The sequence below is a fragment of the Sinohyriopsis cumingii genome, chromosome 1 (assembly GCF_028554795.1).
Source record: "Sinohyriopsis cumingii isolate HCF-2022 chromosome 1, ASM2855479v2, whole genome shotgun sequence".
NCBI classification, from domain to species: Eukaryota; Metazoa; Mollusca; class Bivalvia; order Unionida; family Unionidae; genus Sinohyriopsis; species Sinohyriopsis cumingii.
In genome coordinates, this window is record NC_142961.1 from 130,348,397 (window position 1) to 130,363,992 (window position 15,596).

The window sequence follows — 15,596 nt, forward strand, 5'->3', positions numbered from 1 at the left end:
AAAGCTTTCTTGGCCATTGTAAATTTTCATCACTTTCTCAAAATGAGAAAAATATTTATCTATTTAATTTTCTTTGAAAAGGAACATGCACCTAATATTTCTTATAACTTGTGCGTTAACGAGAATAGCGCTGTATACTTGTCTACCTATCAGTTCTAATTATTTAAATCTAGATTGCAATTTCTTTCTTCTTGTTTCCTCTTTCTTTATCTTCTCTCTCTTAATTTGCATTTCTCAGCTTCCTTCCTCATTCGTTTGCATTTGTGGTTCTTCTTTCTCTTTTACCATATGCCTCACTTTCTCTTTCATCTTTCTGGTTTTGGTCTTTCTTCAGTTCTTTTTGTAATTGAAGCTTCTTAACGCTATTTATATCTTGGACTTAATTGCAATAGTTTCAAAATCATTTCAGAGCCTGATTGAGACTTACTAACCAAATGCAAAGCATATTCTGAAATCATTCCTGTTCTATCAAATACTTAATCAAAATATGTTTGTATTTCTTGTCTCTCGAAATAGAACTAAGTCTAACTTGATATAGCAGCTCGTCTTTTTTAAGGCTCAAACCATTTCTTGGTAGGATTAGGAACAACGTTCTCCACTTTAGACGACATTTAAATGCTTGTAGTGTGCATTAAAGGTTTTCAAATAATTATGTGAATTAAATGATAGAGGGACTAACAAGATTCCGAAACAAAGTGAATGTTAAAAATACCCAATAGAACTTTCTCTTAAATATTTTAAAGAAATTCGTATCGTAAAGGACCCCGCAATATTTTGTTGCGACTATATGGTTTTAAACTAAACAAAAGAAAGAAGCAAAAGCATCATGTGTTCTAAATGTAATTTAAAAATTTAAGAGGAACATACAGTACTGTGAGCTAAATCTTAAACAATACTAAACGTTCTACAACAACTCTAAATAAATAGAAAGTTATTAATTAATTAAATAAATTACAAATCAAGTAACACCATCATATATGGTCTGCTTGGTGAATATATGTGCATTCACTATATTAGGAACTATTGCAACAACAAAGAAATAAATCTTCACATTTTGCAAAGCGAATTTTTTGGATGGCTTGTGACGTGCAAAAGGGTTTAGGAATTTCGACTTATATCCTTAAGAGAGTCTAATGTAGATGTTATAATTGTTGGGAGAAGGGACAAAATGCACGATTTGCATATATATCATGTCTGCTATCTCATTTTATTTTCATCATAAGCATACTTGGATAATATGCGTATCGTTGTGAGAATATGTCAGCATCCACTTCTATAGTTTTCATCTGCCTGTATGTCACCCTGATAATCCTTAAATTAGGTCGTCCACGTGTATTACAAGTCCTAAGCTTTGTTAAAGGGAAGTATGTATTTGGACTTCTAGTGCACTGCTGAATTAACCATGTTTTATGTTTTCATTGTATTTTACCTATTTGTCAACTGGTGTGTTAAGGTCTATAAAAACGAAACTTAAGTTATCATGAAAACTGTCTGCTTGGTAACCAAAAGCCGTGTTTCATTCCATGTTACAATTTCCATGGTAACCTCAACTCACGTAACATTCCATTTTATAATTTCCATAACAAGTTTCATCTTTTAATATATATATTCTGAAGGAAGACCTACAGTTCCTTTTCTTTACAATCATGGCTCTATTTGAAAGACTAATAAAGTGTTTGGACATTTGTTAAAGAAAATCTAGGTATTTAGTTTCAACTAGATATTTGTTTTGAAAACAGTGCAAATCATTTAATTTCATTAACTCTAGCAAACAAAATAACGTGATGAGCAGTATTTTTGATACTGTTTTTGTAAATTTATTTGAAATCTAACTATGAACAGAATTACATTTGCGATTTTGATAAATGCAGTAATTGACTTAGACATAGCATATATTTTGTACAAGTTTAAAAATTATTTATTTGTATTTTTGTCTTTTATTTCCATGTTTAGTTTCCACAGGTTTCAGGCAGTTGGTTTGATTATCTTCTGTTCCATTTAAATAACATCAAAGGTTTCGGTAATTATACTATGTTATTTGTTTTATTGATCTGGCAATAAAGTTTCTGAAACATTTAATTGTGATGATAAGGTAATCCATACATTCATGATTCTTCCAAAAAAGGTAAGAACTATCAGACTTTTTCCTCAAAGGAACGAATATTCTTCTCAAAGGATTGAACGATTATATGACAGCAATGCAGTCTTGAACCTCCCAAATGATCCAATTAACATGGCACTTGACGTAGAGCCACACAAATGCCCCAGTTAACATGGGACTTGGCGTGAAATTATTTTTCAGTTGTTTTAGAAAACAGGCAAATTTCCCCACAGATCACACAAAATGGAGGGATTTGGGAATAATTGTACAGTCAACCTAAAATTAATATATTTTAATATATCTAAATTGATAACAATGCCTAATCCCACCCCACCCCAAGGAAAAAGTAATTGGTAACATTCAGCAAAAATGGTATTATGTTATGTATATCCGTAAATTAGTGAATCTTCGAAAAGAACTGCGCTAAATTATAAATTCAATTTTCCGCTCAACATTTTAAGGAATATCTACAACAATATTATCAAAGAATTGCATCCGCTATTGTTTCAATCAATTAGTGTAGTTTTAGTATATCGGCTTGTCATGCAAAGTACAACTTTCAAACCCCATAACGAACTTAATTCTTTTGTTTCAAATCTTTTTCTCTCGGTATGTGATTTCTTTCATAGGCAAGCAAATTATGTTACTAGTCATATTTTCTGTGCAAATGTACTAAAATAGCAGAACATATACGGTAAACATCCGATAATAGCTTATTTGGGGCTTTCTTATATATAAACGTATCGTACGTTTGAGAGATTGACAGCTGTAAAGTGAAGTTGTTCGAATTTGCAACATGTACAATGGCGCGAATATTTGCATACATCTATGCTACGTTAGTGTTGCTGAAGTTTCTGTACATATCCTAATTGTATAAATTGTACAAGTCTACAAACAAAGCTAAACATAATGGCGCATCTGATGTGATGAAACAATTAGCCTCAATTAGTCCAAAGTTCATTAATTTTAAGATGTATCAAAATAGAGAAAACGAATCTTGCCAGAGTAGACATAACCAGAATCTGAAAGTGCAATTGATGAACTGCAAAATATATAACATTTATCTTTGAAATACAGGAAATGAAACTGACCAAAAGGAGCTAGCCGTTTTTTTTCACAGGTCACATCTGACGAAAGACCAAACTGTATACTCTGTACCCCAAATTACACTCATCAATCATACACTAAAAGAGTGAATTAAAAGTTCTTCTAACATTCCTCAGCTATACAAGGTATATGTTAAATAGTTAGGGCAATCAGTGATATAAAACTGGAATAGTTTTCTTATTTAAATATCCAAACATATGCAAACTGCGAAATTGAGAAGCCCTACATTAATAGATTTGCAACTTCAATCACTTTTGTTAGCCAACACAAAAACATAAAATTTCCTTGTTACGAGTGACTAACGGATATATATTACAGAGCTGGCATAAAACATGGTGAAATATATCATTTATTCATTCGTTACAAGTAAATATCTCCGTATTGATCAACAATTATATTGCAGTCGCGGATTCAGTGGTACAGAAAAACTAATCTTGTCTTTGGATTGAGTTATAAAGCATATAAACCAACGGCATATGGGGTCATAATGATGGATCCACTACGTGTATATATATATATATATATATTTTATTTTTAAAATCAGATAATAAAGCATTAAACAAACCGCATGACCTTGACCTCTGAAATTTCAACTAGTCTATTCCTCTGCTGATGTTTGCCAAATATGATAATAATTAATGCATAAAAACACAAGATATAGATTACTCATATAGGTTTTAACAATATAGCGTTAAAAACTAAACATTTCACTTAGAGCACTCTACGTTTGATGCCTGGTTCCTTCATTCCGAATCATTCGTCATTACTGAATCTGGTTAAGACTTACATGCTTATCAATAGACACACGATATAGTTTCTCCCCATAACTACTGACCATTGTGACTTCAATCTTTGACCTGTTAGACCTCATCAACAGTAGCGATATGAATTTCCCTTTGTAGACATCTTTCTAAGGTCGAGAATTGATGGTTTTAAAAATTAGCCTCTAGAAAGTTCGAATGTGCAATGAAGCAGATTTGGATGGATTCTCCTCCATATTTGAGTATTTCCTACCTGTCTCAGTATGGCAGTAGGACAAACCATTAGGGTATTTATTTATATAGCCAGTCAATGGCTGTTGTTTATCAAGCTCAAGTACAGTTCGATATGTGTTCTCGGTGTGGGAATGTATATAAAGGCTTTATACGTCATATTTGTTTCACATGTCCTTATATGAGGGGCTTCATAAACTCTCTTTGGTATGTTCTGACTGATAACTTCCACTGAGCCTAATAGCTGCAACTGCAGTATAGTATAGGTCAAACGTTACCAGCAGTTGCAATTGAAAAATAAATCTCAAAGTTATTTGTTCGGAATGCAGCACACGTTGTTACTAAGCGTTGAGCAATGGTCTGCAAAGGAAAAATTGGTAACTTCCGTAGATTATTCAGCATTTGATGATGGATATAAAATGTAAGCGTTTTGAGACTAATATTCAATTTTACAGCAACGACGGACAGTCTTATGATAGTCGTACATTATATCTCTTTACAATTTTGTATGCAAAACATTTTTACTGTCGCTTCTACAGACCACCTTTGACTCTCTCCACAGGATTCAAGGCTATATAGTTTGCCAATATCTTTCATTCTATTTATATACTAGTTTTTGTTTGTATTTGTTTGTTTATTTATTTATTTATTTATTGTGAAAGTTGTATGATTCTAATCTAGAGGTTTTATTACACTTAATTAGTTTGTCATCTACTCTTCTACAAAAGGAAATAAATATGCTCATGATGATGCTAAATTATATTTACATTACTAATTTGGTACAGTAGATCATTTATTTAGACCACAAGGTCATTCACAGAGACCTAAACTCAAGGTCATGCATATAGACCACAACACAAGGTTATTTATACAGATTAATACACAATATCATTCATAGAGACCACTATTCAAGGTCATATATAGAGCCAACATCACAATGTTATTTATATAGATTACTACAGAAGGTCATTCATTGAGACCACTAGACACGGTCAATTTTAGGGACCACTGCGCAAGGTTGTTCACAAAGACAACTATACAAGGTTGTTCATATAGACCACTACACACGATCGTACATGGAGACCACTTCACATAGATCATTACTTTTAATGTACGCAACAATTAGTCAAACACGTGTTGGCCAGGAAATAAATAACATAAGATACAATAGTTAACTACATTGACAATATAGTATTTAGTTTTAGAAGACAAACCAGTTTCTCGATTAAATGTCTGGCATGTAGATGGTATTTTGTTTACGTTTGAAAGTTGAATGCCAAACATAACAGCGTGGCTGTTATTTGTAATATGCAGAAAAACAGGATGTAAAACAAAGTTTTTTGTTGCCTTTTTGCACTAGACTTTTAAGTATACCGGACTGTAGGGATACAGTGTGACATCAGATATGGAGCCTTTGTGTTAAAATGTCAAGGTGTTAACTCAGTTGGGCGGGCGGTGGAGGGGAGAGCTTTACACACTATTCAATAAATAACATCTGGACTGTTGAATTCTCCTCTTGGGCTGAATTGCTTCATACACATACACAGCTGTATCTGTCTCCGTTTATTCTTATAATGCAAGAAACGATTCTTGTCTTCATTTTGTTTTGCGTGGAAGGAAGGCTGGTGGAATCCGCAGCTGCAGACCTGCTAGAAGATGCAGAAATAAGCGACGTTAGTGCCGTACGTCTACGTCTGGAGGAAGAGAAAGAAAAACGTATTCTTCTAAACAATGACGTTGAGGTACTTATGCTGAAAGTAGCCAAACTGGAACGTCAAATGGCCCAAGTCTTCCACAATCATTCGGAAGGTAAGCAGCACTACCGAATATACTTACCCAAAGGTTTCTTGTTTGTTAAATCATTTCTTTTTGGCAGGACAGATAACCATCTAGCTGGAACGGCTTGCTATAACGTAACAATGAGTGTAAAATTGTTTGCTCTTGGCAGCACAAATAGCCATATAGATAGAACGCGTTACTATAAAATAATGTTGGGGAATACTCCTAGCTAAATTTTGTATTTAATTTTCGAGTTTATCGAACGAAATTTATACTTATTCGATATATATTTCATAAGCATTAAAATAGTCTGACTTAATTGCAAACGAGGCTTTTCGATCTGGCTCACGTCTTGGTAATATTACTCGTTGAAAGACTGGTCAGGTCTGATTCCATGTTACTGCTTCTCAGTTACGCAAGTAACCATCGTAGGAGGTAAATTAGCGTCAATGATAGTCTGAAAAAAATATTGGCAATCGATGTTATACCACTTAAAAGTTGAAACAATTTACAGATTTTAAATGACTCAGACTACAACCAGTTGAAACATTCACTCGTGCAGCAGTCTTTTTTAATATTGTATGTTACATGCTCAAGTCTTTGTATCTCAGATATGTTGACATCTTCCAAAGACATTGTTTTCTGCAGTAATTTGAAAACTCTGTTTAACTAAAATAGTTACTTCTTGTGGACATCAATGCAAGAAATAGTCCAAGTTGACACGGTGCTATTTCTGCACAAGGGTAGGAATTTTTGGTGTGGTTCACAATGGATTAATATGAAAATGTATGCAACAAAATCAGACCAAAACAAAGCTGGCTTCATATATTAGAAGTTGGTCCGTTTCGTTACCTTGTGTGCATTTTTCAAGCCAATAAACATCAACAAAATACTTTTAGAATGAATTATTAAAACAAACCGTTGGGATTGCCTCTCCAAATGAATAACTATATTATTTTACCATTCATTCCATAATACGTTTGGAACATACATACCTAAGTCGCTGTTAATCGCCAGTTTCTTTCTTTCTCTGTTTTGCTCCAGAAGAATTTCTCTGAAAATGCTACATCTAATACAGATGTGCAAACAGTTTGATTGCTAATTGATTCTGGTTGGAATGATAAGCGTAGTTTCATCCATAAAAATAGGAGTCTTTCCCTAAATTAAACTATTTCCGTATATTATCCGATGTAACATGTATTGCAAGAAAGCTCTTTTATAGTAAGGCGTTTGTACACATACATCAACTTTTCAATTAACAGCAAAATTATTTAGCATATTTGTTTTTTTTTTTTGTGGTGGCCTTAATGCCATGTTTCAGCACATGATAGGCTATCCACGGTAGTCAGTGTATTTGGTGGAGGAATAACCTAGGACATCCTGGTTAGAAATAGCGACTCACGGGCAACTAATGACAAGCTGTCATACATGCCCATGTTGTCTGAGACGAGGCTGTAACCCACGCGTACAGAAATATCAGTGATGAGGAACGGCATGCACCTAAGACAGTCCAACCACCCGGGGCCCTGATTTAGTTTAAAACTGATCTGAACATTTTACTCTGACAATGAGTCAAAAATCACACGTGTTTGCAGAATATACATATGAGTGAAATACAAATTAGTGAGATTCACTCTTCGTCGACAGTCTCAATAATCAAATCAAATCCAGTACAGAAGTAGCCAGTAAAAGTATCACGACGTTATTTGTCAATCTTCGTGATTATTAGGTCATGTAAAGTTTCTTCTCGTCAGGGTGCGATTTCCAGTTGGAAAGAAACATGTAAGTGTCACTGGAAAAAAAAATGTTTCCCATGCGGAAGACCCACTTGTATCTGAGACATTTCTTACTTGGTAAAACATTACCAGATTAGTGATATTATGCTTGACTTGTGTTTTATTGATAATAATAAAGCAAACATATTCTGAAATAGCGACATTCTGTCGAACTTCCTCTTCAGACTGCCTTAATGCAGAAGGATCAATTCATACATCTAGCTTTTTTTTAGAATAAGATGGGACTAACTAAAGTCATGCTGCAAACTCAACCAATGAAGCGAATCTGATTAATTGTCGTCATTATCCGATCATTGTAATACTATTTACATGTCAGAGAATTGAAATCAAACGTTCTAGACGGGTACCATAAGAGAGTTGAATTTTCAACAGTATGAAAGCACTTTATCTTTGGAAATCTGCATTTTCATCTGTATTCATCAACCTTTTTTAGGACACACGCACACACCCAAACACGATGATGAATCGCTCTACAAAGCATGATTTACGTTTAGCAGGTTCACTAAATGGAACCTTGAAGCATATCGTAATATAACTAGCTCGTGTTTAAATCAAACAGTTTTAAAGTTTGTTCTTATCCCGTGCCATCATCACAGTGATAGAGAATGTATAATACTGTCCATATATGGCTCCACCTTTTTTCAAATTTTGAATATATTTCCAGATCATCAATAAGATAAAATGTCATATTATTTATGATAGGAGAACATAAATCATATTTGCCGAAAGTAGGTCATATGACCTTTCTCAAGAATTTTGTTGATCCTGCTCGGTCGTCCACAGTATACCACGTTGTCTTGGTTATATATATCACTTGTGTAGATCTTAAACTACCTAACGGAAAAACGCGAAAACCAGCAAAATTTGTAAAATTCAGCAAATAATGTATTTCCCTAAAATCAAAAACGAAAATTGAAAAGGATTTACAGTATTGTGAATTAAATCCGGAATTCCAAATACCAATGAAATCGTCTTGAATGTGCCGATGTGCCAGAAGGCTCGAATGTGATAATGTGTCAACAGTCTTGTTGTAGAACAATGATATAGTTCAGAATGATTATAAATGAATTCAAAATAGTCCCAAATTAGTGATTGTATCATAAAGTCTACGAGCACTTTGTAATTCTAATGAATAATTGAAATAAAAAATCTACAATTATTTACAAACTTAGCTATTAAAAATGTTGCCTAGAAAATGACCCAGACCGCTCCGGTAGCAAAAGTGGTTAGAGCGTGAACCTCAGATGCGGTAGGTCACGAGTTTAGAACCCCGGCCGAGTCATAAAAAAAGACTTATAAAAATGGTAAAACCAGCTGCTTTGCTTAGCGCTCAGCATTAAGAGGATAGTGTTAGGACTGGTCGGCCTGGTATGGATATGATGCTACATGTCTGCGGTAAGATGCCTCAGTGCTAGACATACTTATAAACTGCCACACCGCAGACATCGTAGCGATATGACTGAAACATAGTTAATGATACATTGAAAATCCATATCATGCACACACACAATGACCGCTACAATCCATAGCCATGATGAAACAAATTCAAACACACAATATAGCGATGCATAACACTTGTTTGTGCTCGAGTCATTCGTTTGCTGCCGTATGTCGTAATATTGTGCCTACCGGCTGAAACTCATTCAGATAATGTTATTGTTTTAATTTCTGTGAAATCTTTCCACATGGGATGCTTTATTGTCCTATTCAATATGTTTTACTACAACTGCCTTACCTTTATTAAACATAGAGTACTTACAGAACCTGTTTTCGTACAGCCACGCATCAAACATAGTATTATAAAATTCATCGCCGTGATCTAACTAGAGTTGTGCTGGCCTGCATAACAAAAATGCAAACGGGTATCTGATAGCGGTGTCTGTTTAACGTTTTAGTGGCAAACAAGATGCATGGTTACTGAAAATATCAACAGTATTCAGCAAGTATTTTACGCCGCTATTGTCTATGGAATATTCTCTCATGTTGAATAAATCTGCAGACACAATAACATAAACGCCGTTAGTAATAGCTCTGAGCCTGGGAAAACGACGTCTTGCTGGCGTATGTAGTTTTACTCCATATACGTCGTCTATTTTCGTATGGATAACAACGTTTTGAGGGAATTTGCTGTACCTTTTCGTACTTTTAGTTTGACTGTTCATACGCCAATCCTATATATAAGTCCTATAGCACTTCTAACAAAACCTTTGTCAATAACTGACACATTCCCCATTGTCTTAATCGCCTTTAGCCTGACAAACATACTTTTATAACACTGTATTGTTTTCGTTGGGGTGGTTTCTATAGTAAATGTCATGTCGCATCGCTTTTGGCGTCTGCTTGAGTATATGGTTGATAGACAACAACAGGCTGATTTATACCATCAAGTTGTTTGTCCGAAGGATTATAATGGCCAGTATACTTCTGTCAAGGCAGAGACCAGCCGACTTTAGGCTTAGGAAGTTTCCAATCAAAGTCTGATTACCAAGGGCTTGAATATGGTACAATGTCCAACAGTATTGTTTCCTTAAACACAAATCCTGTAATTGAAGACGTGCATCATATATTAGCAAAATACAAAACAAAATTCTGCATACATAACGTTTTCTGGCATTAAGTATATAGGACGATGGAAGGATGTATCAGCTGACTACAAAATAAAATAGGTTTCCTAACATGAAGTGCTTAAGTCGATGTTAGGTTGATCAGAACAGCCACCACCAATGACGTCTCTGAGAAAGCTTGATTTTCTTTTTTCCACATTCAGCACCTATCGACGTCATAACAGAAAGAATAATGATAATTTTTAATTTGAAAAAAATGCTCGTCCATACCATGAAGCTCTCATTATACTTGAATTTTAGACCAAACATACTGGTTATCATGACCGATTGCTAACCACTTAATATTAGCTTGTAAGTAGCCAAAGAAGGCAGCGCCCAAGATTTGAGTAACATGTTTATGGCATACCAGAGCTGTCAAAATAATAAAAATAATATTCTATGTTGACAGCGCTCGATTTCTTTTGGAAGCGTTTGTCCCGAGAAGACCCAGCGAAATGCTTTCATTTATTGTAGCATTTACCCGACGTCATAATTACTTAGTAGTGCAGATTTTATGGATACTGCAGCTCTGCATACGCAGCGTATTAAACGTTTTCCTAGGAACTCCATTCCTGTCACTCCAGCCATACGGCAGTGGCAAAAAGGTAAGATATGCTCTGATTTGTATACGTCGCATGGCAGATGTATCAGCTGCGTTTTGTTTTCCAGCTGTGTTTTGTTGTTTACTTTGTCATGCTGGCGTTTTGTTAACATAAGTCTGTCGCCGCCAGATAACAGCTGACCTACAGAAGGGTTCCTTGATCACAGACATTCTCTAGAAGCAACCAGTGCAATTTTCTTACGATGAGCTTTAGAGACAGACAGAGGGACATATATAGAGGGAGACAAATAGAGAGAGAGAGAGACTAACTTCTTGATACGGCATTTCTATATTGAATGCTTGGACAAAATATTATGCAAAAAATATTTTGTATTTCTGCGTCGCAGACCTCTGCTATTTACTGCTTGCTCCGTAGTGCATGATATTGCACCAGAGGCAGATGCTACCCCAGGATAATCATTTGCAGAAAAAATTGTTTGATCTCATGCTGAGAGCAGAGGTAATGTTTATAAAATATCACCTCTCCTACGAGATGCTTGTTTATCGATACTATAGCATTTATGCCTTTGCTTGTAATCGTGGTTACATTCAAGTTGACTTGCTCTTTATCCGTTAGCTCCAGAACGTGTTATATTTGGTGTAGTTGGCAGCTTCTAAGTTTGATTGACACGAAATATTTCTGTTATTACTGTCTGAACTGATTAGTGTTGCACTCGTGTCAGAATAACTGAGATGTAAACCATTATATGATATCTTTGGATAAACCTAAGGAAACCAGATCGTGTTACACGATCACCTTTCTGCTAAGAGCATCAAGTGTCAGAAACCTGCCACTGTATCTACGGCATAGGCATGATAATTTGCTTCTACACCAAGTGATATGGGCTGCGTGGCCACCATTTTTTATTGTTCTTACCAGCATTCTTTTTGTCTATACCTTCAAAGCAGCTGATTTTAGCATTTTTATAAGTCTTTGTAATGACTCGGCCGGGGTTCTAAACTCGTGACCTACCGCATCTGAGGTCCACGCTCTAACCACTTCTGCTACCGGTTGTATATATTGTCTGATACTTTTTAATTTTATTTCAGATTGTAATGCTGTTATTATTTTGTTATTTAAAGTTTGCAAACCTACGTATAATCGGCATGGAACTTTTCCAGTTAGTGCAAGTGATGGATTGACGGGTGGAAACCGATCTCATTGCCCCTGCAACTATGCATTCCACGCGCCATTGAAACTATGTTTCCGATTGTCCAAAGAAAAACAGACCTGGGATACTGCAAAACAAATCTGTGAGTCGGAGGGAGGCCACCTTGCCAAGGTCAAAACCACAGCAATTTTGCTGTATCTGAAGGAACAGATCAAGAACAGTCGATACAGTAAGCCATTCGTTTATTGTTTCAATTGTTTTATCTTAATAAGTTATTGACTTATTCCAGATTTAACGACGTATCTTGGCCTAAGGAGCATATTGATCTATAAAAAAGTCCAAAATCTTTATAAAAAAGTCGTTAAAAAATGTAATGTCATCACATCGTTTTCATATGTCTAGTGTATCTGAATGTACTCTAAGGTAATTTTGCTTCATTGTGTTACTGTTTTATTAAATTAAATCAGTATAAAAATAATCAGACTTTTGCGCTTATTTGAAGACTCGCAAAATGTAGAAAGTCTTCAACTGAATGGATACATTTCATTTGCGATGAACTCTTATGTACATGTATATGAAAAATACATTGAATTGGGCCCACTATGAGTTCCGGAATACAAACTGTGCCTCATGCAGCCTTCAGCATATTGTAAGGACTAGTTTCTGAAAGGCTGCGGGTTCGAATTGTACCTTTGGATAAGTCCTGGTCGGCTGCCCTGGTGTGTCCTTCGAGAAGGTATTTAAATTAAATTGCATTGACATTAAATTATCTTCTTGTGTTGTTGTATCGTAAAATAAAAACTCTAATGAATACTTTGAATTTGAATCTGAAGCAAAAAATCATTGGCATACACAATATGGTCTGCAGTAGCTTTAGGCAAATTATTTGTCTTGAAATGTGTTAACAAAATCAAACTGAAGATTAAATTTACACCCTAAAGTTAAAATGATTATTTGTATAATTATTAATTAAAACCTACCTGTACTACACAATATTGAATGTACCACAAAAATATATCCAATGAAACGACACAAAAATGAAAGGATATATCAAACATGGAATATTATGTCATCATAATAACGTGCAATTTCGTCAAGTCACACTAGACGGGCTGTATCTTTGGCAACACTTGATTTAATTTCTGGTTTAAATATTTGAATTTTCAAAGGTTAATTTTTTTTAATCGTGTATTTCATTTATTGATATATTGACTGTAACATTAGTGCCCATTTGAAGGAAGACATACAAATCAATCAATTGGTCTTACAGATATCGTTTCAAACGAGCACTCATGTATGAGCCACTATGTACTCTTGCACTGATAATGACTTGTAACTATTTATTGATTTGTTAATGATTATTACAAAAACACGTGATAGTGAGTACAGTCATATGATATTGTTTGTTTGAATTTTACTCATGAAAATGGTAAAATAGGTATTTCTCTTATAAAGTTAACTAGTAGAAAGTTAAGAAAAGTAAGCGTATTCTTTAGTTTGTATTTTCTGTACAAAAACTTTCAAAAAGAAAAAAATATTTTAAATATCCTTTCATGCAGAGATCAATAACAAACATTCTTTGTGTCAATCTACAGAAAATATTGGGTACATGGAGTTATCTAGCATATGAAAATAGTTGTGTCCCTTTTCTTAATTAGCACTTAATCATAATGGACGAGAGTAGTTACTCGTTTCGTTTTCTTTTATATGGATCTAAAAAATCAAAGAAACATTCTCGCTGCAAGCGATTAATACTGTTCAAGACGTTCCAAAGAAAGAGTATTAAACCTTTTTTTACATTTCAGTCCCTAAAAGTTCACATGTGTTTATCGATGGAAATGACCAAGGGGAAGAAGGAATCTGGAGATGGGCTGACGGCGAGCTCATCGACATGAAAAGTCCCGTTTGGTATCCTAGAGAGCCAAATGGCGGAAAAGGTGCGAATTGCTTGTTTCTGTATGGAATCGTTGATTATTATGCAGCAGATGATACTTGCACCGGGATGTGGCATTATATTTGTCAAATTGCATAGAAAAATTGATTTTCATTATGAGGTTGCATCCTATTGCAAATCTGATCTGGACCTGGGTTCGAATCTCCATAAAGTACTAATTAAAAATTATCTGACCCTTATGATAATAATATATGTATTAAATATTAAGTCTTCCTATTATTATCAAGCATTCTTCTATTGAGACCAGGCACAGCACTTTCCGTTCTGTCTGGTGTATATTTATAATTCTCTCTCTCTCTCTCTCTCTCTCTCTCTCTCTCTCTCTATATATATATATATATATATATATATATATATATATATATATATATATATATATATATATATATATATATATATATATATATATATTACGCAATGTTACTATTGTCCATACCACACAAGAATACTAATTTGTGTTCGACTGTACATATTAATGCAACGTGGTTTGAACTCGAAAATCATACATCCATAAAGTAGAGATTAGGTTACTTGAGAAAAGGTCCTAAACGATTTATACTGTAACGTCTGTAGGAAAATTCCAATTTTGTGGCTGCTGAATAATTGAAAAATTATTATAACTGTATATGTCAGACTCAATTGCAACAGTAGAGAAGACAAATGCAAAATATTAACCTTTGCTACAAAGAGTGTCCCATAAAATCGTTGTAACAAATGTATTTTCTCAAGGTGTTAGAATGGATAAGATAATTAGCAGTTTAGTTTTGTACTAGAGTCAATACACGATTGCTTATCAGCATGCTTGTGTGATATACAAATTAGTCTACTTGTGCTTAAAACAAAGATTAGTATACTTGTTTTTAAGACAAATCAGTAATCTTGTGTTGTATATTAATTAGTATACTTTTGTTTAAGACAAATTTGTGTGTTTAAAACTTTTTTGTATGCTTGTGTGGTATACAATGTTATATGTTTGTGTGGAAAACAAGTTAGTATTCTTGTGTGGTATAAAAAATAGTAGGATTTTGTGGTATACAAATTAGTATGATAAACAAAATTAGTATGCTTGTGTGGTATACAAGATATTATGAATCTTGTTGCGACTCTAAAACTATGTAACATCAATACGCAAAACCAACACCTAGAGAACAAGCAACACATACTTTATTTATCTAAAATATAAAGTGAACCTTTAAGAGACATTTATTGTATTGTTAATTAATTCGAAAATAATCCCAAATGTCCCATCACATGTTCAAAAGTATAAAATATCCAGAATAAATTCCAATAGTTTTGAATGAACTGATGTACCAGTAGTCTTTAATGTCTTTGAACGAATTCATAAAAAGTCCTACAATAATGTGTTAATCAAATCAATGATCATTTAGTATTTCCAAAGAATGATTTAAATAAATAATTATTTTAGAATTACATCAGACTACAACTTAAAAATTGGATCATACCATCTGAATACAATGAAAAACTTAGATGAATGAATTATGTGTCTCTAAAGTCCTAATTATATTCAAATATCACATGACCTACGTCGTA

At 34.1% G+C, this 15,596-nt stretch overlaps 1 protein-coding gene across 2 annotated transcripts; it reads left to right on the forward strand.

Annotated features, from left to right (window-relative positions):
- Window positions 1-5,645: 5,645 nt before the first annotated feature.
- On the forward strand, window positions 5,646-14,252 carry LOC149807857 (type-2 ice-structuring protein-like). Of its 2 annotated transcripts, none has more exons than XM_089971388.1 (3): window positions 5,646-6,009; window positions 12,063-12,320; window positions 13,897-14,252. In XM_089971388.1, the coding sequence occupies exons 1-3, from the start codon at window positions 5,775-5,777 to the stop codon at window positions 14,121-14,123; spliced, it is 720 nt and encodes a 239-aa protein (XP_089827514.1). In that variant the 5' UTR covers window positions 5,646-5,774; the 3' UTR covers window positions 14,124-14,252. The 2 variants fall into 2 exon arrangements, with proteins under 2 accessions (XP_089827514.1, XP_089827515.1); XM_089971389.1 differs by having other exon boundaries at window positions 5,655-6,009; window positions 12,102-12,320.
- The last annotated feature ends 1,344 nt before the right edge of the window (window positions 14,253-15,596 follow it).

Bases quoted from the DNA above. Each gene is read 5' to 3' on its own strand.
- LOC149807857 (XM_089971388.1), top strand. From the start codon at position 5,775: ATGCAAGAAACGATTCTTGTCTTCATTTTGTTTTGCGTGGAAGGAAGG. The intron at 6,010-12,062 runs GTAAGCAGCACT...TGTTATTTAAAG, and splicing joins CTTCCACAATCATTCGGAAG to TTTGCAAACCTACGTATAAT. The intron at 12,321-13,896 runs GTAAGCCATTCG...TTTACATTTCAG, and splicing joins GATCAAGAACAGTCGATACA to TCCCTAAAAGTTCACATGTG.